Here is a 23,280-nt window from a genome sequence, read left to right on the forward strand (position 1 = left end):
CTGCTCAGCTGGTGGGGGGGTAAAGGAAAGGGGGAAAAGACACAGCTAACAAGAGAAGGTGGAGTGAACAGACATAACATATGGCTGAGGTCTCAGCGGATACCGAACAGGGTAATTCCCCCTGAATAGACAGTCTTGTGGTATGTCATTGCGAGGTCATGCCAGTCCAGTGCAACACGTTGTGAGTCCACAAGTGAGATTGATCTCTGTGTTCACCACATGTGAATTCATCATCGTCTCATATGACTTGATGAGCGGTGCGGTGGTCGGGTTGTGAAAACCAAGACATCCTGTGGTCTGATGGTGCACTGGAGGAAGACAGACACACATCAATCACACGACATAAACATGACAGATTGATGAAGGTTCTCAGTCACCCAGGTCATGGTAGTTCTAACTTCTATATCATTGGACACTCGTTGTGTTTCAGTTTCTTGAAGACATTTCGCCTCTCATCTAAGACGCTCTAACTAACTTGAGGGGAGTCATTATGAACATGAGTGAGCTCTGAGGTTCAGAGTCATGAGGGCCACTTGTGCCAACCGACCTTCATGTGGGTAGCCAGGACCAGGTGAGTCCAGGTGTGAATGACTGTTCCCTCTCCAGACAGCTTAACAACCATTCACACTTGGATAAGAGGTCAAGAAACCAGAACACGTCCAGTTGCCTACAATACAGCGCTTCGAATAAACATGACAGGCCCCTCGTCCTGAAATGGGCTCATACAATAAATGTTTCTTTCACTTCATATATATGATTTTTCAATGGACCAAAATAACAAAAGTTGATATTTGTAGACATTTTGGAAAATAATAGCCATCCAGGGACTGCAAACATTTGCCAAGAGTTAAGATTTCTCGAACTTTGAGCCAAAGGAAGGTTAAAAAATCTAGTCAAGTGAGTAATGTGTAACCCTTTTTCTATTTTCACATTCAGACAGTGAATGGTAGAGCTGCTGTTCACTCTGCTCAGGTGCCTAAAAACAAAAGGAATCAAAAGGAAAGAAAGGAATCTCTGTCTGTCTGTATGTTATTCACATATGTCAAGAATCGATCTACCAACTGGTGATTGATTTAAATATAGAAATATTAATGACAACCAATCAAATCTGGCTTCATCCTCATTCTCATATCTCTGCACTGTTAACAGCACTGTGACTGAGAGAAGCTCTTTGAGGCACCTCTGGCTCTGGGAGTAAAAGTCCCATTCATTTTTCCAACAGACAGTGTTACGTGACTCACAGTTAAAGCACTTCTGCAGCTTGGATGGACATGAAGCTCCCTTAGTTGAATCGTCAATCAAAAGGACAGACAAATGCATCAGGAGATATCTGATCCTTTGACTGAAGTGGGAGGTACATTCAGTCACGCATACACAACTTCTAAAGTGCATTTCAGCATGAAACATCCAATCACAAAGCAGAACACATGATACAGTGTGCAGGTTAAAGTGTTCCAAAATGCATCTGAATTGAGTAAAGCTCTGATCTGCACCTCAGACTGACTTCTTCTTTATAGCATAGAACTCAGACTCATTGGTAGTGTCCTGTCTTTGTACTGACAGCTGTCCAACATGCAGGTCAGATGGAACATTTCTCTGAAAGAAGGGGATTTTTTTAATGATAAATGTGTTCCAGGACCTAAATCTGTGTGATTGTAACATTGCAACGTCTGTGTCAGGTAACACCGATTACAAATCACAATTTGAAATTGAAACACAGAACAGGTCAGGATCCGTCTGCCGGTTATGTGGAATGATTCATTGAGCAATGAGAAAAAAGCGTGAGAATTTCTGATCAGGTTACAATCAGATTTAGGGTTACATCCAGTGATTAAATTGTGTGTGGCAACTCCCTTACCGGGTGTCAGAGGTGACTGTTGAATTCTTTTTCCTCATGCTATTACTACTGACAGTAGTTCCTGTTGTCACTCCAGATAAGGCTCATTCATCTGCTGGCAGTAAAGCTTTGTTAGATTCATGTGTTGTGACAGATATCAAGACAGTATTTTACTTTCGTTAGTTTGCTTTGACTACCGAAGAATTCACAGGAGCACTGATTGTGGGACTTCTGTTTGTAGGATGGGTAAGAAGGATATTTGCCTTTGTTCTTACTGGTTTGTGTGTTTGGTTGTCAGGCAGGGATGAGCTTTGACTCTAGTTGTTCCAACTGGAAAACTGGAGAGGAGACAGTTTGGATAAGTCTGAGATGATTTTTCCAAAGTTAGCATCTCTCCAAGCAGACAACGCTAACGCCATGGATGGCTGGATGCATTGCATTGTGGATGGATTAGGAAAGAAAGATCAATTATGCAGGAAGTGTCAAGGCTTCAAGGAGATATATATATATATATTTAAAACAATCCTGCTGAATGTTGTTTCTGTAGCTGCTGCTTCACATCACTGTGTTTGGAGAAGGAGCAGGGATGTTGGTAAGAGTTGGTTTGCTTGGATAAGCAAAAAGTCCCAGCGTGGTTAGTGGTGGCCGTTGTTTCAAGGCGCTGAGTTTGGGTTTGGTTGGGGTGGGAAGCATCAGAAAAGGAAGTGTGGGTGTTAAAGTGTTGCCAGTTATTGTGCAGTTTAGGAGAGGTCAGGGCCACAATTTCACCACTTTAGTCTAGACAACCTCTAGTTTAGACCCCAGAGGAGGCTCCGTCCTAGACGAAATGCTAAACGTCACATTTACAACATGATTTGCGGCTGAAGAACATGATGATTATGTGATTTAGGGAAAGAGCGATAGCTATGAAGTACTCTTATAAGACTGTGTGGATTTTTCATTTAATCTCAGGTCCAGGATTGGAGAAAGTGAGATATGCATGTCTGTTTTTATTTTAACACATCCCTAGGTGCTTAACAAATGCTGTGAGGGTATCAAAAATCTCAATTGACATAGAAAAGCACACAGCCTGTATTCAGAAACTCTGCTGGGCCCCCAGCCCCACCCCCAGCCCCCAGTAAAAACACTGGCAGAGCTGAGGTGGAAACGTGGTGGGCGGTGCATGTTCAGGCTTGGTATAGCTGACCAATCAGCGCAGACTGGGCTTTTTGAGGAGGAGGGGCTTACAGAGATAGGCACTAAAATAGAGCTTTGAAGAAGAGGGTGAATATGGGTGCTGCAGTAATGGCCAGCATGAAACAAATAATTTTTTGAATCATAAAACATTCATACATTTTCTAGTAGCTAAACTGAAAGTACGAACCTGAAAATATGCAGAATATTGGACCTTTAAGGCATATTAAACAGAATCTTCAGCTTAAGTTTGTTTGGGTCAAAGCATTGGTTATGAAGAGATCTGCACATCGTAGTCTGACATGTGCCCCATCTTCAGACACAAAGTACGTTAAGAAACTTCCTGACTCAAGCTGTGAACAACTTTGCACACACTGCACCAACATTATGCAGATATGTTCGCGGATGTAAGGCACCTCTTCGCCCTCTTCCACCCATACACCTCCCCTTTCGCTCTGCTGTCTGGAGCTGGGCAGACTGCTCACATGGAACAGTAACGGTGTAGCAGAAGGTGATTGGTCCAATCTGCGGAGGCGCCCCAGGACTGTTGAATGTGGATTGAGCCCAGGAGGCGCTTGGCTCACTGAGTTGGATGGTTAGGGGTAGATTCCTTGTACGTTAGGACATAATCCAAAGAAAATATACTTGTCAGAGCTCGTTATTGCAGATATTGATAGACTTGATACGTTTGTCAGGCACTGGAATGGCTGTTGACAGTTGGATTTAATACAATTTGCTGAATGGATTGAGAATTAATACCCATCCAACCTGAACTAAACCAAGGGACGTAACTACACTGAACACAATCCAGGGCAGTGTTCTGAAATTGTTTAAAATGAAACACCAGGAGCTGAATGTAAATTCAGCTCAAACAAAGTTCTTCACCATGGCAGTGAATCGTCATGGGGTTGCTGTAATGACAGCCTGATGCTTCTCTCTGTAATGGGTATGTCTGCTTTTATTCATGCGTTAGTCTCTGCTTGACTTGACTATCCAAATAAATCTCCTGTGCAGAGAAAGGTAACAGAGAATAACCAGCCAGCATAAAGGATGTGGTAAAAAAAAAAAGGAAATCATCCCTCATGTGCGTACTGTTCTGTCCAAACAAATGACCTTATAATAGTGTGGTCATCCAGTTTGGACCAGAGAGGAAGCAACACATTCCTTAATGCTTCTGGAGCAGGGGTGCCTCAACTTTTTTTGGAGGGCCCAAACTGAAGACAAAACTGGTGGGGCACCGGGCCAAATGCAGACACCTCATGTGTTGTTGAGATGCCAAATGATCCCAAATATCTTTGACTGACTTCCTGTGTCACTCTGTGTGCCTTGGAATGGTGACTAGACTTTCATTTTTATAGCTCTCTTGTAGTCCACCAACTACTCAAAATGCTTTACAACATGTTTTACATTTACCCGTTAAACACACATTCATGCACTGATGGCAGAGGCTACCATGTAACAGGCAGACCTGCCCATCATAAGCTATGCAGCACTTACACACCTAAGCTTCCTATGCACTGATGGACACCCATCGACTGCAATGTGGGGTTCAGTATCTTGGCCAAGTTACTTCGACATGCAGTCAGGGGATCTGGGGGGCATACACCACTGAGCCTCTGATTAGTGGAGGAACCGCATGAGGGGAGGGACGTTGCTGGTTTGAACCCCTGGAGCCGCTGGGATAAAGTGTTTGAAGTGTCTGACTTTCAGTTTAATGTCGCTGTCAAACAGGATGATGTGTGCTCTCCCTGGATGGATAAAGGTTGAAAGGCAAACTGTCCTCACACATGGGAAACCTTTGTGACTAACTGTGTTCTTGCCGGACAGATCCTGCTGCAGGGAAAGAACCCGGGTGTGGTGTGGGAGTACACCCTGCCTCGCACTGAGAGGAAACCCGACTACAGCTGGGGTGTGGTGCGCTCCGACTGCTCGGCTCCCTGTGCTGGAGGTGAGACTGTGGTTTTGTATGTAGGCCTGTGCATGTTAGTTTTAACGGTGTAACGAGAAGAACTCTGTGTTGCTTATGCCACATGAATTGACCGTTCACTAAACCCCTTCATTGAACAGTCATTTTCCAATCAAAGCTGAGCAACTATAAATAGGCATGTGCACGGAGCTGGGGACACACTGGTACGCGGTGTAGAGTTTGGAAGGTGGTTTCTTTATTTCTAGCCCAAAATACAAGAGCAGAATAATGAGTAAGTAGATTAAACGGGGTGTTTATCTGCTCAAAAACAAGATGCAATCATTTGCATATCTGGCTAACACATTTGGCCAACTAGTGCAGCAACAGTAGTAAGGTAGTTCAGCTCATAATTAGATTGTAAGTAATTAGCTGTCCAAGCAACCAAAGTCAGTGTTACTGTAGATAGAGTTTGATTTGCCAAACACTATTTCTTAACTCTGAAGCTTTTGTAAGATTAAAAGTGAACACATACTGTTAAAACAAATACAAGTGCAATAGAATGTAACAAGTGTGACGTTTCCTTGGTCCTTATTACATTTACAGTGCTTATCACACTGGCTTCCCCTTGGAATACAAGCTGTTTCTTTAGCTTGTAAGAATGGTGACTTTTTGCCAGGGAGTTAAAGCTTTATCCTCAGTCATGACAGCATGTAGCCATCAAGTGCATAATTAAGAGCCCTTTTACAATATTTCTGTTTTAAAACAAGGCAGCTGGAAAGAAAAGTCTGGCAGAGATAACATTTCCAAACAAGTCATGGAGCATGATATTATCTTAATTAGCTATCTAGATCCAGCTGATGAAATCCTTCGGTGACAGCCGGAATTGAATCCGGAAAAGTTAACTGTTACCGACTAAAAGTGAGCAACCTGATTTTTGCCCTTCTGAAATTAAGTTGCTGTTTTTTTCTATCATTACTAAACATGTTTTGGTCTCATAGCAAACAAGCACGCTTGCATTTGTTTTATGATGCAGATCTAAAAATGTAGCACAGGGCTTTTTATTTACTATTCAACCTGAGTGGTATCTAGGCCACCATCATCATTGCAAACTGCATATGTGCTGGTGATAAAGGAAAGCTTGACAAGTGTAACGACTGTAACTAAAGGGGGCGGGGCTTAGCGAATGGTCAGTTAGAACACAAAAGAGGCAGAAATATGTGCATTTTCACGTGTCAGTGTGATAGAACCCAAGTGTATGCTCCATGGCATGTGTGTCAGATGTTAATCTGTATATCTGTGTATGTTGTATCTGTGTCTTTGTGCGTGTGTGAATGTGTTTTTATATTCCTGTAGTCCACAGTGGTTCAGGAAGTGTGTTAAGGCTAATGAAAAGCACCTTTGTCAACTGAGAAGTTCAGACTGTTGGTCCCTAAAGACTCACAGTATCCCCCAGCTCCGCTGTCAGATAGCTGACAAGTGTGTGTGTATGTGTGTGTGTGTGTGTGTGTGTGTGTGTGTGTGCGTGTGTAGTGTGTGTGTGTGTGTGGGTGTGTGCGTGTGTGTCTCCTGATTGTGGCCCTTGCAGCTCCACGCTGGTTGCCTCAAGCTCTGTCTTTCTCTCTTGCTGATTTTCCATCAGGTCGTATCTCCACCAAGGCGATCTGTCTGCAGGACCAGAAGGTTCAGGTCAACTCCACCATGTGTAATCCACACACCAAACCCACACTGGGCTCCCATCTCTGCAACACACAGCCCTGCCCTGCATAGTAAGTGCTGCAGAGTGATATTTGTGTGTGGGGTGGTGGGGGGTCCGGGCATTTCTTCGTTTAAAGTTGGCTGTGGGATATGTGGCTTGTGTCTTTGTGTTGCCAAATTTTCAGGAGCCTGAGGTGCTGTTTTTATTACAGCCACACACACACACACACACACACACTGCGGTCGAACAGTCTAGAGGTTGCCTGTGGTCCGTTTGCTGTGGCCAGCCACCACTCTGTTCAGCCCATGTTCCTCTCCTCTCTCCTCTGCCCGCTCTTATTTTTCACTTTTTTTCCATTTTCCTTTTTGAGGAAACACGTGAACTCCCTCCCTATCTGCTGTCTTCTTGCATCTGTCTTTACTTATTCCGTTGCAGTGTTTTTTTCTCATGCTGCAGGTCCATCTGAATGTGAAGTGGATTTTAATCAGCCTGACATGTCAGAATCCTATAATTTCAGCTTTCACATCTGTGATGTCGAGCTTTGTTCTGCCACTTGGTGAAAACAGGTTCTAGTTCATTTAATCTGAGCTGCTTTAGCAAACCTAAATAAACCAAAACTAAATAAAATGTAATTTTGTCATCACTGTCAAAGACGCTTGATTTAAGAACGCATTAGACTGTTTAATAAGACACCAGACTTGTTGAAAGTGAATTGAATCCTGTCTCTCTGGCTTCACCACCCTGCAGCAACAGTACCATCGAGGTCATCAAGGTCATGTCCACAGTTACACTTGTGGAAATCTGTGATTATACACATGGTGGATGTCTGACATCACAGAATGTTGGAAAAGGTTGATTTAGACTTTTTAAACCAGCCATTCAGAAAAAACACATTTGTGGCAGTGTAGAGAAGACTTTCAGACAACAATGTAAGAAGATACATTTGACAGAAAAATAAAATTGAACCGTTAAATTATTAAATCAATCATTCTAAACAGCTGTACTTTGTCTTTGGTGCTCTTTAGAAAAAAATGAGCACCAAAGACAAAAATCTAAGATGTGAATCTGGTAAACATTCTCCATGATAAACATCAGCTTGTTAGCATCAGCATTAAGAGGACGTCAGTATCGAGCCCCCAGGAAGCTTTTTAAGATTACATGGTGACTCATTTTGCTATACTAATTTGAGTCATTTGGACCAATAGCATTTGGAAAGTCTAGACGGCCGATCAAATCAGTTAACCCTCCCAGTTCAAGTTAGCCGGGAGTCTACACGCTCTATCTGCCACACAACAGGGAGATCTGGATCATTTTATACCCAGGAAGCTTTTTTGGCTTCATGCACACTGAGCAGGCATGTATGAGGACTGGACAGCTGAGGTTTTACAGAGTGCAGCAATGTACATATATTTCCCATTCTCAGTGGCAGTTTGGAAAGGTTTAGGCCTTAAATTTACTTGGTTAGGTTTAGAAAGAAATAATGACCTGGATTAAAATAATAGGTCAATGTTTACTTGTGGTTTTACCAGGGACAGGAGCAGTGATGATCACCAAAAATAAAAATCATCTCTGTCTGAAGTTACAAGTGACGGGACACCAAATGAGCTGCAGGCACACAAAACTGCGTGTGACACAGGACAATACTGAGTGTTTAGGGAGTTCTGGATGGACAGCTGTATCCACATTTCAATTGCTAGATGCCACGGTTAGTAGGCTGACATTAGCACGTCATTTTAAGTACTTCTATGCCTTACAGAGCTGCTAGCATATGCTTTTAATCCTGTATTTAAACACATTGAAATTTTCCGTTTTGTCGAAGGAGTTGTGTTGTTGGGTAGTTTTTTCTAGGTAGATGGGATTCAGTTTTGGTATTTGGACTTGCGGCCCTGTGATTCCCAATGGAACACAAGGTTCAACCTATTATGAGTTAATTGCTTTTTGTCATGACCCTAATGCAAGAAGATGACGTCTGGAATGGTCCTTTGACTTAAATGCACACTTGAGAATAAAAAAATAAGAAAGGCTGAAGAGAGGGAGCGAGACATCAAAGCCGACCCGCAGTGCTTGTTGCTTTCAGTGCATCTCAGAAGCCCTCAGCACAAAGCTTCTTGACTTCCTCAGTTGCAGAATCATGCCCATGTTTCATCTCAGTTGTCTAGACATTGTGCTTAATGGCATGCATTTTTAAAGGACAGTGTGCATTCAGGGACTAGTGCACCGAGCAAAGGAGGAAACCAGGCCAAAGTGCAGTGCAGTAACAAGTTGAAACAGCGCTGAATAAATGGCCCCCTCTCCTATGTAGGCCTTTAGCTGGGGGAACCGGAGCTAGCTTGATTTACAGCACTGCTCCAAAGAACAGGCAGGGAACCGTGTCTCGGGTTCAGAGAGAGTACACACACAAACGCACACGCACACTTGCAGTTCATATGCACACACGCACATTTTCCGAGTGTGTGACGCTGAAATAATGTATTTCAGATCCAAACCTTGAGGTAAAAAAATAGAAATACAGGCTGTGTCTGTCTGATGTTAGTGATGTTGCCATTTCTTCCACCATTAGCCATGCCACAACAAGTCCAGACTGAACTTTCTCCTGTGTCAGGGGTTGAACAAGCCAGACAGCTATCGGTTACACATCCAACATACAGCCTCTGTTCCTCACTAAGTTTCCCACCACCCAAGAGGGCATTTCCTGCCCCTAATCTGAGGCATACCATTTCTCTTATCTTGGCGAAAGGTATTAAACAGCCTTGTTGCGTGTCACCGACCTCCCCACTTTGTTGGAGTGAAGAAAATGGTATAGCCCGGATAAATAACATCAGCGTGGCTCTCCGCTCAGGAAACTAAAGCAGTGTTTGACAGCCGTGGATCTTATTATACAGTAGCTGACACCATTCCTCAGCTGGCTGTGTGTACAGGCCAATTTATGGGCGCTGCACAGGAAGAGAGTTGAGTTGAGTGAGCAGCATGAAAGCTTTAATGACTGCATTAAGACCTCCAGGATGTATGGGTACGCATTCAAGAGCCCAGCAGAGAAAAGAAAAAAATCGACAATGAGGTGGGATGCATGTGCACTGTGTGTGCGTGCGTGCGTGCGTGTGTGTGTGTGTCTGACAGGAGGGGAATGTAAAAATGCCTGCTTATCTCTGCAGCGTGTATCTCGGGTGCTGACAGGCCTATCCATGTTTTATTGTGCAGAGACGGAGGGATTCCCACGGGGCCCGGCCAGTCTAGCCATGCAGAGCCAGTCAGACTCACCCCTTCACTCCCATCTACCCTTATTTCACTTTAGACCTGTTTTAAACCCACTCCCTGCATTTCTGTTGGCCTGTCTGGGAGCACATGGATGCGAAGTAGCAGCGGGTTCTAGAACACAAAGGAAGGATGCGTGGAGAATTTCAAGTTCAATCCACAGGCCCAGCAGGCAGTCAGAAAGACATACAGTCATATCTTAAAACTGTAATATTACAAAGTTTTTGTGCATTTCAGGCCATTATGCTTTCATGTTGTCCATACATATGTATTTTTGTAAGTCTCATTCTCGCAAACGTGAAATCTGAGAAAGGTATTGAGTAAATTAGTCAAATTTTGGCACGAACCACTTGGACGTCAGGATGAACTGATAAAAATCTGTTGGTGAAAGGTCAGCTGACAATGTCGTGGCTATTATTCCGCACGTTATTTCTAGCTCAGCAACCTCAGTGTTGGATGGAGGCATATAACTGCAGGGCGGCCCGTCCCACCTCCCTCTCCATCTTCTCTTCCTCTGGAGTTTCATCTCTGCTGTTTGAAGTTATTTTGCTCTTTCTCTTGGCAGAGGCCATCTGTCGAGCCACTTACCACAGGCTGAGGATTCCTCTGTGCATCGCACAGCAGGACATGTAGACCCATCAAAGTGAGGCATGTTGTACCTGAGCCAGGAAAAGAGACAAAAGATGTGTGCAGGAGATACTGACCGGGCCCTGTTTTTATCACACGTTTAGGAATTACACTGAATAATGTTCTTTAAAGCCAACAACTGCCACAACTGAAGATGAGAATTACACTTTTCAAATATCTTCTCTCAGTCAAAACAATGAAAACACAGGAAGAAATGTGCTGACGTCGTCAAGCAGTGTGGGATCATTACAGTTCCTGTCTTCACTGTTGAATAGCTTGCCAGTGAAAATCTATGTGATGTGACTCAGGCAGCAGTGTTGACATACAAGCACACCTCCTTGACCTTCCATGTGCGTACATAGAAAGCCTTTAGGAAGGAAGAGCAGCAGCAAAGACCAGCAACAGGGTGCAGAACAGAGCAGGCTTCAACTGCATCAATGAGTCAGACACGGCATGAAAAAGGAAGAACTGGGGGTGGAGGCAGGTGCAAATAATCTTAAAAACATATGATTTAAAAACATCTTTAAAGTTGAACAATTTACATGTGAAATTAACAACCATATAGTATGTTTTTACAGAGTAAAGATACATAACGGATTAAATAATAAGCACAAGGTCGCCAACCAAAAGATCTCCGTAGACGTCAAATTCTAGTTAAGATATTCTGTAAAATTTTAAATAATTGCACAACAATGGCATAATGATTAATGTAATATATGTTATGAAAGTGAGTGATGCTTATATCAAGAGAATACTCTCAGTGGGAGCACTGTCTGCAACTCTACCAAATACCATCACTGTAAAGAACTTCTAGACATGCAAATAACACACATACACACACACACACACACACACACACACACCAAACAAACAAATGAATGAAAATGGTTTTAAAGATACTTTGTTGAGAGTTCTTAAACATATCATTGAAAAAAATAATGCCATGTATGGCAGCCTGTTTGACAGAGGGGGTCATTTTGGTTTATAATTCAGCAGAAAACCACTGGCCTCCAATCAGACTCAGTGTTAGGTGAGGGATGAATGTTCGTTCATTGGTGGTTACTGGTGTGCAGCCATACAAGCACTTAAAAATGCCTCTCAGAAGCTCCCTGGTAATGTAATGCACTCCTTTACCTCAAGATATTCCAGCTATTGAAACATTTCAAAGATACTAATTACAGCTAGGTCAGTGGTGGTTTGCAGCGAAGCGAAGTGGCACTTCAGCCACTTTTCCCCAATGATATATTGTTATTTATAAGCCCGGCAAAACAGAGGGAAGAAAAAGCAAACAGTCCCTAAAATCCGAAACCGGTGCTTTCAGGTCCCAATGGCTCACATCGCTCTCGTCTCCAAATTGCAGTTTAGTCCTTCTGCTTCATTTGTCTGTGGCGTTTGAGACAGAATGAAAGCATTTTTCTTTCCCTGGAGCAGGTCGGCGGCGTGGAGGAATGGTCTTTGCGGTAGCATGTCGTCTCAGAACTGGACTGAGCCATCTGCCCATCTCTCCATCTCCCTCTTCTAAGCCTGTGGTTGTCAGACCACTCATTTGCTGTAATCTCCCCCTTCAGTCCCCGTGCCAAGACAGAAGCTATTTTAGAAGCAGCAGTAGGCTTTCATCAGTGGCAAAGCAGGATTTCAAAGACACTAAAGGAGAGGCGAGGACAGGAGAGGCAGAAAACACCAGACAAGAGAGGAGATTGGATGTGAAACGACGGGAGGGGAGCGGACAGGTGGCACGAGAGGTGAAAAAGAGAGAAAAGGGAATGTGAAAAAAAAGGAGATGACAAAATAGAGGAGCGAGGGAGCGTAGTCCCGTCTGTCTGCGACCTTATTGTATGTTGAATATTGCGGTTGGCCTCAGAGAGCGGGGAAAGCTGTGATGGAGAGTTGTATATGTAATATGGGCTTCATGTTTAGTTTCACATACGAATGGTACGGAGCAAGACGGATGGACCTGGATATATATTTCAGCATGTGTATTTTCTTTGTCCGTCCTTAACTACCAATTTGTGCAATGAAAAAGATGAATGTGTTACATTTTGTGAGGGTATTTTAAAAGCAGCAGGTCGAGGTTTTCACGAAACATAACACTTTATAGCAATGCGAGACGAACGCAGCTAGTTCACCAGTTTTCCAAAGTCTTTGGTGTGATGGCACCCGATAGTCATTTCGAGTGAAAGTGTGCTTTTCTGTGTGTGTTTGGGCCCAAAATAACTGCAGCACATCAGAGTCTGAACCTGTGGTCGACTGCTCTGATGAGGAGCTCGGTCATGTGGTTGGTATCCTGATGGCAGAGGCTGAGTTTATCCAAAGGTTCCTATACTGTGTGTGTGTGTGTGTGTGTGTGTGTGTGTGTGTGTGTGCACTTGCTGTATACATACAGGATCTTCATCAATTTGACATTTTTCCTTGGTGTCCCTGCACAGCTGGGCAGCAGGAGACTGGGGTGCCTGCAGTCGCGTGTGTGGAGGAGGTCAGCAGACCCGGACGCTGCGCTGCCTGAGGAAGGTGACCTATCAGAGGGAAGAGGTGGTTGCGCACTCCCTCTGCCCCGTCATCTCTCCGGCCCAGGTCCAGCCCTGCCACACCCAGGTCTGCCCGCCCGAGTGGAGCACCGGGTCCTGGTCACAGGTGGGTTTGCGGCAGCACATGAAAACACATTTATTTATTAATATATATATATATATTTATTGTGGAGCTTCATGGTTCCTGGATGATGAATGCTACTTGACCCTCTGCCTTTTACTTTGGTGCCATTGATACCTTGGCATTTAACAAGGCAGCAAGGTGATTTACACAGATCTGTATAACAATATGACATCTATACACACTTATTTATATACAAACATGAGCGTGTGTAAATCCAGGAGATGATTCTGTACTTTGAAATTTGCATCGTGGTGAATGTTCACAGCAGCAACAAGATAGTGATGACTGACCAAGCATCGATGACAGAAACACATAGTCTGTCTGGCTGTCTGTGGAGACAGGTCTGTGTAAAGATGTGGGCACAGCAGTCTCTGGTGTCCCGTCACTTGGCCAGCCTGAGTCTGTTTTTTTTCACTGTGACTGGACATTAGCCCGGAGCAGCCTTAAATCCAAGATAGATTAGCCTGGCTCTCCTCCCTGGAGCGGTCCTACAAGCCAGGTTGGTCAAAAGATGCCATGGGCAAAGTCTGCTGCTCTCAGTCCAAACACCAGCATTTTCTTTTCCAATGCTGATGTATTTTAGTGATACATTTGAAAGAAATTAACTTAAAAAACAAAAACAAAGTTTGAGGGAGCGACAGGCCGTTACATCTGCATGGGTTGCTGTTGCCCAGCCTTTGTGGTTTTCAGTGAAATGTCATGCTGGTGTTGGTACAGCCAGCCTTGTTCCTCTGAAATTGCAGAAAAACCTTTGGTGAAGCGCTCACTTGCTATTTAGAATTCCACGTCAATGCACATTTTTTTTTCCACCAGGTTTCAATCGTGACGATGACACTGTGATGATGCGTCTGGTGTGCAGGTTATGTGTGCCCACTGTCATATTTCAGAAACACAGCTGTGCCAGAGACGAGCTGCACACACATTCACACTCTCATTGAGTCTCTGGTGAAAGCTGTCAGGTGTTTCAGTCAAGCTAAATCCAGCACACTGCTGCCCTCTGTTGGACAAGTTGAGAACATTAACAAATCCCAGAATGAGCCACGTTCAGCCTGTGTGACCTCTGCAGGTTTTCAAACAGATCGTTGGTGAAAATCCCCAGTCTTTGTTTTTTTTTATTGCAGTTACAAAAGATTTGTTTTCTCTTTTACTTCTTGTCATTTGGGAAACATTTATTTGAACAATTGCACCAGAAGGAGCTCTACCTGCACAGAGTAACCAAACACACCCATTCATCACAAATAACTATAATCAATAATTGGCTGGTTTACAACAATGCCCTGCTGGGTGATTAGTGCTTGTAAAATGTTGACTTGCAGGAGCTTATTAATTTGCAGATCAGAAAATCGCTCTCTGTAAATCCAAAATGTGTTCGGACCATTTATTTCTGTGGCTATAAACCAAGTCTGACTTGAAGGCTTTGGCTGTTTCCTGTGTAACCACAGTGCACTGAACACTAGACTAGACTTTTATTTGCTCATTTTCTGGAATGTAATATTAATAGCCTGGCTGCGCATCTGACAGATTGTCAAAGTTTCTGGGATGATTGGTTGGTGTGACCTGCATGCTCTGGACATTCAGCTGTCATTCAGCCATCATTCTTCAGCACACTCGTGTTGTCTGCTTGGACTCTTTTGCAACCCCAGTCGAGTTCAGTCGGTGGTCATGCGGAGAGGAGGCCGGTCTCCCTCAAAAGATCAATTGGACCTTTCAGCGACAAAAGGACGACAGGGATTTGTGTGTGTGCACGACTGTGTATGTAAATGGCTCTACGCAGATGTGTACGTGTTATATTGAATAAATGAATGTGACGTTGTGAATAAACTGGCCCGACTGCTGTGGTGGTCAGCGCCCCGGGGAGCAGTTTGACTCTGTTGTCCGTCTCTGTATTTCAGCAGTATTTCAGTTTACAGCAGCACTGTCTGCTGCTGGTGGACACTCTGCTGGGTCAGGGTCACATTCATCTCTGAGCTATCGCTTTATTGTATTTAATGTTAGGCCGTAATGGGCTGTCATCAAACCTGTGACCTTCTGTTTGCTTGTACACCATGTGGTGAAATACAAATGCCTTTACAGTGTCTGTGCCAAGGATTTAACCTCTGTTAGTATGGGCTGGTGCTTAAAGTGGAAGGTTAAAACAAACATAAGCAAGTATGAGGCTGAGTTACAGAGCATGATTTAATGTGTCATTAAACCTTCGCTTATTGAATATTGATGATGCATCATCTGTTTTTTTTTTTTTATTTTTGCTCCACACTGACTTCTTTGACCTCCTTCCTTGTCCACTTGCAGTGCTCCAAGACCTGTGGTCGTGGACTGAGGAAGCGGAGCGTGTTTTGCCGCAGCACCGATCCCGGGGCCAAAGCGGTGGTGGTGCCCGACAGCATGTGCAGACAGCACCACAAACCCAAAGCCCAGGAGACCTGCGTCCTGCGGCGCTGCCCCAAGAACGAGCGGCTGCAGTGGAACCCCACTCAGTGGGGAGAGGTAAGGAAAAAGAGACGTGGAGCTCCGGGAGCAGTAGTGATAGAAGTGACACAAGTTGTTTTCTGCTTCCTGAATTTGAGGAAAAATCCGCCCTGAAACACTTGAATTCTGTCACAAGAACCAGCTTTTGTTGATGCACTCGCTTTGTCAGCCAAGTTTTAGAGCGTGTTGGTGCGTATGTCACCAAATGCAGAAGACATGACCTCACACGGACACGTTCCCAGCTCAGCGCCATAAAACATCAGGAGTAAACATCCGGCTTTGATGTCAGTCCTCACATTTAAGAAACAAAAGCTTCTTTCTAGTGCTCACATTTTTCAAGACATTTAACAGTCACACAGGGAGAAATCCATCACAGGACAGAGACAGCAGTTTCACAGCCAGAAGCCTCAGTAGACCAGAATGCAATGCAACATCAAGACTGTTGCTTCATCTGGACTGGAAAAACCATCAGCGCCGGCCAACTTCACATCCCTTCACTGAGCTTGTTGAAATGTTTGAAATGGACTCATTCTTTTCTCGTCTGTTCACAACAACAACGTCGCCTATCCAACTCTGTGAATGTAAGAATTGGGCTGGATTTGCTCTTTTTATTTCTTTGTTTGTTTTACATTTATTGAAGTAAGTATATTTCCATTGAGATTCAGTGTCCAGCACTGAAACAGATAATATACTCCATCAAAGTTTCCACTAGAATGTCCAAGATACGCCGTGTGACTTTTCAGATAACCAACCTCGTCCGAACACTGAGGTGTTTCCTTCACTAGTGTCTGTACCTAATGCAATACATTTGTTACAAAATGATTCAACCCCATCTTTCACAGAATATTCATAATGCTTCACTTCCACACAGCATCCAGCTTTAAATCAAATCATTCTACACTCTGAGTCTCCCAAAAAATGATATTAGTAAGTCTCTCCGAAGCTCGACAGGCTGACAGTTCCTTTATCCACAGTTCAGTCGAAGGCATGTCCACTTCCATAGTAGTGGAGTTATTTTCCTGGCTTGTAAGAGTCCAAAATCAGTTGCTGGAGAGCTACTGTAAAGTGATCAGGTTGAATTCCCAATACACAGAGTTTGGATCGTAAAGGAATTTCCTTCCCAATAATAGAAATCATGATGTCATGACGGCACAGAGCTCAGTGGTCCTCGGCTGACAGGTGATGGGTGATGACATCGCTCATCGGCCCACCCCGGTGTTTGCATCACAACACTAGCAAGGTCAAACACACTGAAGATTCTTAGTTCCCAGAATACACTGTGGTTTGGATTTTGAGAAAGAGCAATGTACACACACACACACACACACACACACACACACACACACACACACACTCATGTACATACATATACAGATATGAAATATGATGACTGGATAACACTCAGTAGGGTTTTTTGGTTGTATAACTACAAAGATAAGTGACCTTGTGGTGTCTTCTGCTATGGGAACCCACCGCATTACACACACACTCTCTTACACACACACACACACACACTCACACACACTCACAGACTTCATTTTCTAAAATTGTCCGTCCCGCCTGCACTCTGTTTCAGTGCTCCAGGTCCTGTGGCTCAGGCATCCAGAAAAGAGAGCTTCGCTGCGGGGAGAGGGACTCAAAGGGAGGGTATGTGCCTTCAACTGCACTACCAAGACATCCTTCACACTTCAATAGATCTGCACAGACCCCACTGTGTCATCTGAGTGCTGTGCTCTAAGTCAGAATTCACAACCTGAAACTCTGTGGGAATAGTCATTTTGTCCTCTGCTGTACAGGTATGTGGAGTTCCCCATCCGGAGGTGCAGGCACATGGCCAAACCTCTGGTGGATCTCCAGCAGGGCTGCAACCGAGGTCCGTGCCCGGAGCTCCTGCGCGTGGTCGCTGGCAGAACCACCTCGTCTGCCGTGGTCTTAGGCTGGTACTCCTCTCCCTGGCAACAGGTACATTTGCTCATGCTTTGATCCAAAACTGCCTCCATGAGAGACTTTCCTGCTCCGTGTGCTCCAGCTGACAGTCTCAGTCTGCTCCGAGGTTTCTGCCTGTTAAAAGGCAGATTTTTTTCGCCGGTGTCGTCAAGTGATTGCTCGTGGTGGAAATGTTGGGTCTCTGTAAATAATAAATCAAGTATGGTTTGATTGATTGATTGATAACTGTAGAGTACACTCATGGCTAATGGGTATAAAAAAGCATCCTGGAACCAGATGGATGCTCAAACTAGAATTTATTCATCATCAGAAAGTGGAAAACTGATTTTATCTAAGTGGCTGTTAGTATATGTATTTGTTTTATTGTTTATATAACATGCCTAATCAACTAATTAACTAATAGTCTGATACTTAGTAACCCATACAGGTTTACTAGTTAATTAGTTATGGGCAAGATTTTTCATAAGAATATATTTATTTCAGGAAGTAATTATTAAAAAGCCTAAATTATAGTCCCTAAATCATTAAAAGGTCAGTCATTAAAAAGCCAACATGTTTCAGCCACAGAACAACACGATGTGGCTTCACCTGTGGAGTAGAAATCCCTTTCATGGGCAAGGAACCTAAAAAAGAAAGAAAAGGGTCATTACATCACAGAACCTTGCTTTGGGCCAGACTGTGGTACCGGTTGTATTGAAGTCAATGAGAGATGAATTGAGAAACACAATAAAACCCAGCAAATCTACGTGGTGTGACTCCTGATGAAGAAACGCCTCCAGAGATCGACAAAACAGACTTCAGAGAGCAGGTTAAAGACTGACTTCTGTCTCCAAGTGATTTAAAGGGTTGTTAATATTTGATGACATGGGGCAGGTCCGACTGATTGCCACTGACGAGGCAGAAATTACCCCGTGAACAGAAGCCTTTCCTACACACATACACACAACTAAAAAATCAGTGGTTAACAAAGTCTACCGCTCATTGGAATCAGGTGTGTTGGAGCAGAGAAACATCTGAAACATGCAGAACAGCGAGGCGGCAGGAACAATGAAATAACTAGAGATGAGATGCAATGACATAAAAATGTACGTGCACACAAAAAACATATTCAGTATGTGGTATTACGGGAGAATGACTATTCTTGAGGCTCATACTGAGCAAGTCATACTAAGATCATACTTCAACTTACTATCAATATGCAGTAATTAAAATGTTATGAGGAAGAGACTTTAGTTAATGGTCTGTAGTTGTAGATTATGGTTAATCAGAACAAGGCATTAATAAGTGCATTACAATGACTAATAGAGATGCCAATATACATGCTAATAAGCATCTAGTTAATAGTTAAACTATGTACTTTACTATATAAAGTGCTACCTACAACACAAAACCAGAAACACATGGAAAGCAGATGTTTATGAAATTGATTAAACACTTTGTTAATAGATTCCAACATTAGCTGCGACTGTTAGCCTGTCCTGCTAACCAGCTAATTACCTCAAATAGTATCTGAGAGTTTAATCCGAGGCCAAAAGGCATGTTATCGACTGACTGGATTAGTGTGTGAGGTTGAAGGTTTATGGGCCTGGATGCTATCAGAGTGAACACACATGCTCTTGCAGCTCTATACTGCCCAGTTGAGAATTATTTAGCTGTAGCTCTGTAGCCTAGCTTAGCATTTTAGCATTACATCCTAAAACTGTCAGTCAGCCAGGCATTTTCAAAGGCTCATTTTGGCTTTTGACACGTTTCATAAAGCTAATGGTACATCTATGTTAGGTACAAGCACGGTGAGGTTCAGTGAGTAAGGCGATCGGGGCATGAAGAACAGCCAACTGAAAACCTAGTCAGAAAAGAGCGGAGTGTGACTGTGGAAATAAATTGTTCAAAATGAGAAGAGAAAGTGTGTGTGTGTGTGTTTGTGTGTGTGTGTGTGGGGAGTGTCAATTGGATCAGCGTTCTTCCAAAAGTAGCTGCTAGCGATATCATCCCATTGTACGATCAGTTGCCTTGAACTTACTTAATCTACAGGAAAGTTTTACTCTGACACAACACTTACTTTCTACCCCACCAACTCTCACTGCATTGATTTTTGTTTACCAGGCTGCTTTCTCTGGGTGGCCCTGGCATGATGTGGAAAGCAGCACAATGTCTCGGCCAAAACTGATCAATACAAGATATATGACCGCGAGTGGCTCCCGTGTTCCAATATCTATATTTCCCCAGAAAGCTCAGAGGCAGACTGCACAGTGTAGGTGGTAGTGGTTCACAGACACAGCAGAGCTCTTGACGGTGGCTGGCTGTGTGGAATGGGCCTCAGATGCAATCCAAAAGCTCCACTGTGTTACGAGAGCCTATCGGGGCAGGTTGTGTAGGCTATGTGTTATATCATCTATTATGCAAAAAGTCTTAAGGGCAGCCTCTTATAGCACAGTGTCTTATTCTGCTTGATCTGAAGCCTGTGATCCCTGTATGTTTCCACCAGAGAAGCTATCTCCTGACAGCTTGCTGGAGGGCGAGTACATGCTGGATGGGATGTTTGTTTTCTTCATCTGTTCTGTGTCTCTGCATAGCCCTTTCCTCCATCCTTTCCCCTCCCTCCTCGCCGCCTTTTATGATGATTCCTTGTTCTCCTTGCGCTTCATTGTTTGATCTCCCTCCCCTATTTATATCTGTTACTTTTGTTCAGCTCCCTCAGCTTCTCATTGTGCTCTTCATTTTCTGTGTCTGTCTGTCAGTGCTCTGTGTCCTGTGGCGGAGGAGTCCAGGCTCGGTCCATCCAGTGTCTACGTCAGGGTCGCCCTGCGGCCGGCTGCCTGCCTCACCAGAGGCCTGTCACTTCCAGGGCCTGCAACACACACTTCTGCCCTGCTGCTCCCCTGGCTCCGGTGCAACGGCCCAGCCGGGTCACGCCTGTTGGCACGACACTGAAAGGTAAATTCCTGCGAGGGAAGAAGTTCATCCAGTTCCGCTAGCTTATACATTTGAATTGTCAGTACTGTGTGGAGTTGGCATCCGCTGGTTTTGGGTTGGTTCTCTGCTCTTCTTAATGGTTCCTATCCATATTCCAATGACTTGAAACTCAAGTGAATTCAATAGTAAATTGTCCATAAAGTATGTGTTTGCATATATTTTAGCCAACTTGTTGACTGCAAACAACAGCCACCTTATATTAGCCCAGATAGAGGCATGGCTCCTGGGATGGTGGTGTCAGTCAGCCCTGAAGTACCGAGTGGAGTGTCATCAAGTTTTGTAAAGTCGTGGTTCTCAGAGATTTAATTGAGGATTTGTTGTGAAATATAAACACAGGATGGATTCTCAGATTGAGATGAACTGAAGTAAATGTGGTACTCTAAATAATTAAATAATTTCCCAGTCTGGGATCATTAAAGTAATTCTATCTATCTATCTATCTATCTATCTATCTATCTATCTATCTATCTATCTATCTATCTATCTATCTATCTATCTATCTATCTATCTATCTAAATGTAGCGTCATAATGAAGTTACATTCTGGTATGGTGAAACTATGTTTTATGACCAAATACCATAAACAGCTTTTGACATTGCCAGACTAAGGTTCAGGCTAGACTAAGAAGGTAAAAGTTATAAATAGTATACCTGCTAAAAACCAGTGAGAATCTGACATCGCCTGATATGTTGGTGTTGTTCATAGAACATAATTAATGTTGTTCCAGGAGCATCATTTTGACTCAGGAAAGAGGGACAAAACCCTGGTTGGGTTCAGAGTTGTCAGATATTACTGGGTTAGTTTTACGGAACTAAAATACTTGAAGCAACATAGATATGATGTTCCAGGAACAGCACCAGTGCAGCGATACAGCTACAGATTGAGCTGAAATGAGCATCATTATCTTGAATATTTCAGCCGGATGAGGTTTTCCTCTCGCTACAGTACAGATCCACAGAACTGTTAGCGTGGCAGCCGACTCTTCCTCGTGTTTTATAACCAGCTGAGGTAGTTAAAAATCATTAATTGATGTTTGATCAACAGATGAATAAGAAATCAATCATTCATGTAGAAAAAGACAATATTTTTTACTGGTTTTAAGTTCTTGAATATGTCTTTGTGCTCTAGTTGGACGAAGCAAAACATTACAGATTTATCAGTGACTTTGAAGTGATCCACAGATTACAATCATAAGCTGCAGCCTTAGTTTGATCTGCTGCTGTAATTGTTCCTTATTGTTTGTGTCTCTGCAGAGGAACACTGCGTGGACCACTTCAGCTGGTGCCACTTGGTTCCCCAGCACGGCGTCTGCAACCACAAGTTCTATGGACAGCAGTGCTGCAAGTCCTGCTCCAGCAAGAGGTCGTAGAGCTCGGACACCTCCGGGTCCGTGGCTTTGGGCCTCTGAGGGAGACGACACCGCGGAGTCCACCTGGGAGCGATGACTCACGACACACAGAACTGTCCTCGACAGCTGGTGTGTTTTTCTTCCTGGAGTACTTGACTAACGGATTTTTGTAAAGAAGTAAAAGAGAGGAGACTCTGTTTGTCAAAGACGGCAACGTGGCTGCTGACGCTCACCTGCCAAAGCAGTCGAGTCGCCATGTGAGCCGATCACAGTGGAACTGGAATGACAATGCAAACGACAGATATCTGAAGACGTATCGATGTAACATATATGTTGTCATTTTGTTGATTTTTTTTTTTCCCTTTTGAAACCTCTAAAGCTACAAGCCATCAAGAGAACAGGAAAAGACAATAGCGTTTCTAGCTTGCTTATATGTTGTATTTGTAGGCGTCTGGTTTCATACTCCTTTATTTAAGTTATTATGGTTCGTAATATATGATTTGTCAGATGTACAGTGGATCTGTTGTGACATGTTTATCTATGTTTGGATGTACCACAGGATTGTGCCAGTCACCCTTGGATCCACATGATGAGATTTTATCTGAGTAATCAATGGTCAGATGTCCTCTGCACTTCCTCTTCACACGCTCTCCGCTTGTCATGTTCGCTGCTGCTCATTGTTCGTGTCTGCATTCCATTCATGTAAACGCTTTGCAAACGTGCCTATCCGTGTACGTCAGACATTTTACCCAGTCACGCTGTAAGTGGTCGTTTTTATCTCTCCTGTATGGTTATGACAATACAACTTGATCATCAGTCCGTCTTCCTTTTCTTTCCATCGTCCTCTCTGTCGCCTGCAGCCACAGTGAGGGGAGCTGTGTGCTGTCTGCAGGCCCGGGGCCGAGCAGAGCAGGGTGGAGAGGGAGAGAAGAGGGTGATTGTAGGGCGAGCGTGGGTGCAGTCTAGATATCGGGAGGCTCTGCTTGTTAAGAGGGAACAGTGTAGGTGTGTTCTCCACTGAGGTTGGGTCAAAAGGCAGCTCTGATGTAGCAGAGACTTGGCTAGCGATGAAACAGGCACATTCGCTAATCAGCCACCACCTGAGCGACTCACAGAAGAGCAAAGAGAAGCGTCACTCGACTCAAACAGACATGTGTCCTTTCAACAGTTTGAGATTATTTTTCATCTCCCACTTCATCTCTTCACATGCCTGTAGTCAAATCTACAGCAGATCAAACCTTTGTGACAGAATGTAGTCACTGAAACGCTTTTGAAGCGACAGCTATATTGATAAAGATCTTTAAAAACTTTTAAATCAAACTTTGTTGGGTTGTAACCTTGCCATCTTGATGTTTTTTTTTTCATTACACATATATAAATATTCACAGGATAAAACCGTGTGAAAT

At 43.7% G+C, this 23,280-nt stretch overlaps 1 protein-coding gene across 2 annotated transcripts in view; it reads left to right on the forward strand.

Annotated features, from left to right (window-relative positions):
* The window catches only part of adamts18 (ADAM metallopeptidase with thrombospondin type 1 motif, 18), a 62,853-nt gene extending 40,163 nt beyond the window's left edge, over positions 1-22,690 (forward strand). For both annotated transcript variants that reach the window (XM_030413455.1, XM_030413456.1), the window contains 8 exons: positions 4,838-4,958; positions 6,556-6,682; positions 12,918-13,122; positions 15,430-15,624; positions 17,183-17,253; positions 17,403-17,568; positions 20,292-20,487; positions 21,780-22,690. In XM_030413455.1, coding sequence (XP_030269315.1) covers positions 4,838-4,958; positions 6,556-6,682; positions 12,918-13,122; positions 15,430-15,624; positions 17,183-17,253; positions 17,403-17,568; positions 20,292-20,487; positions 21,780-21,895 — 1,197 coding nt within the window. In that variant the 3' untranslated portion in view covers positions 21,896-22,690. The remainder of the gene's footprint in view (positions 1-4,837; positions 4,959-6,555; positions 6,683-12,917; positions 13,123-15,429; positions 15,625-17,182; positions 17,254-17,402; positions 17,569-20,291; positions 20,488-21,779) is intronic.
* The last annotated feature ends 590 nt before the right edge of the window (positions 22,691-23,280 follow it).

This window comes from Sparus aurata, chromosome 4 (genome assembly GCF_900880675.1).
Source record: "Sparus aurata chromosome 4, fSpaAur1.1, whole genome shotgun sequence".
Taxonomy (NCBI): Eukaryota; Metazoa; Chordata; class Actinopteri; order Spariformes; family Sparidae; genus Sparus; species Sparus aurata.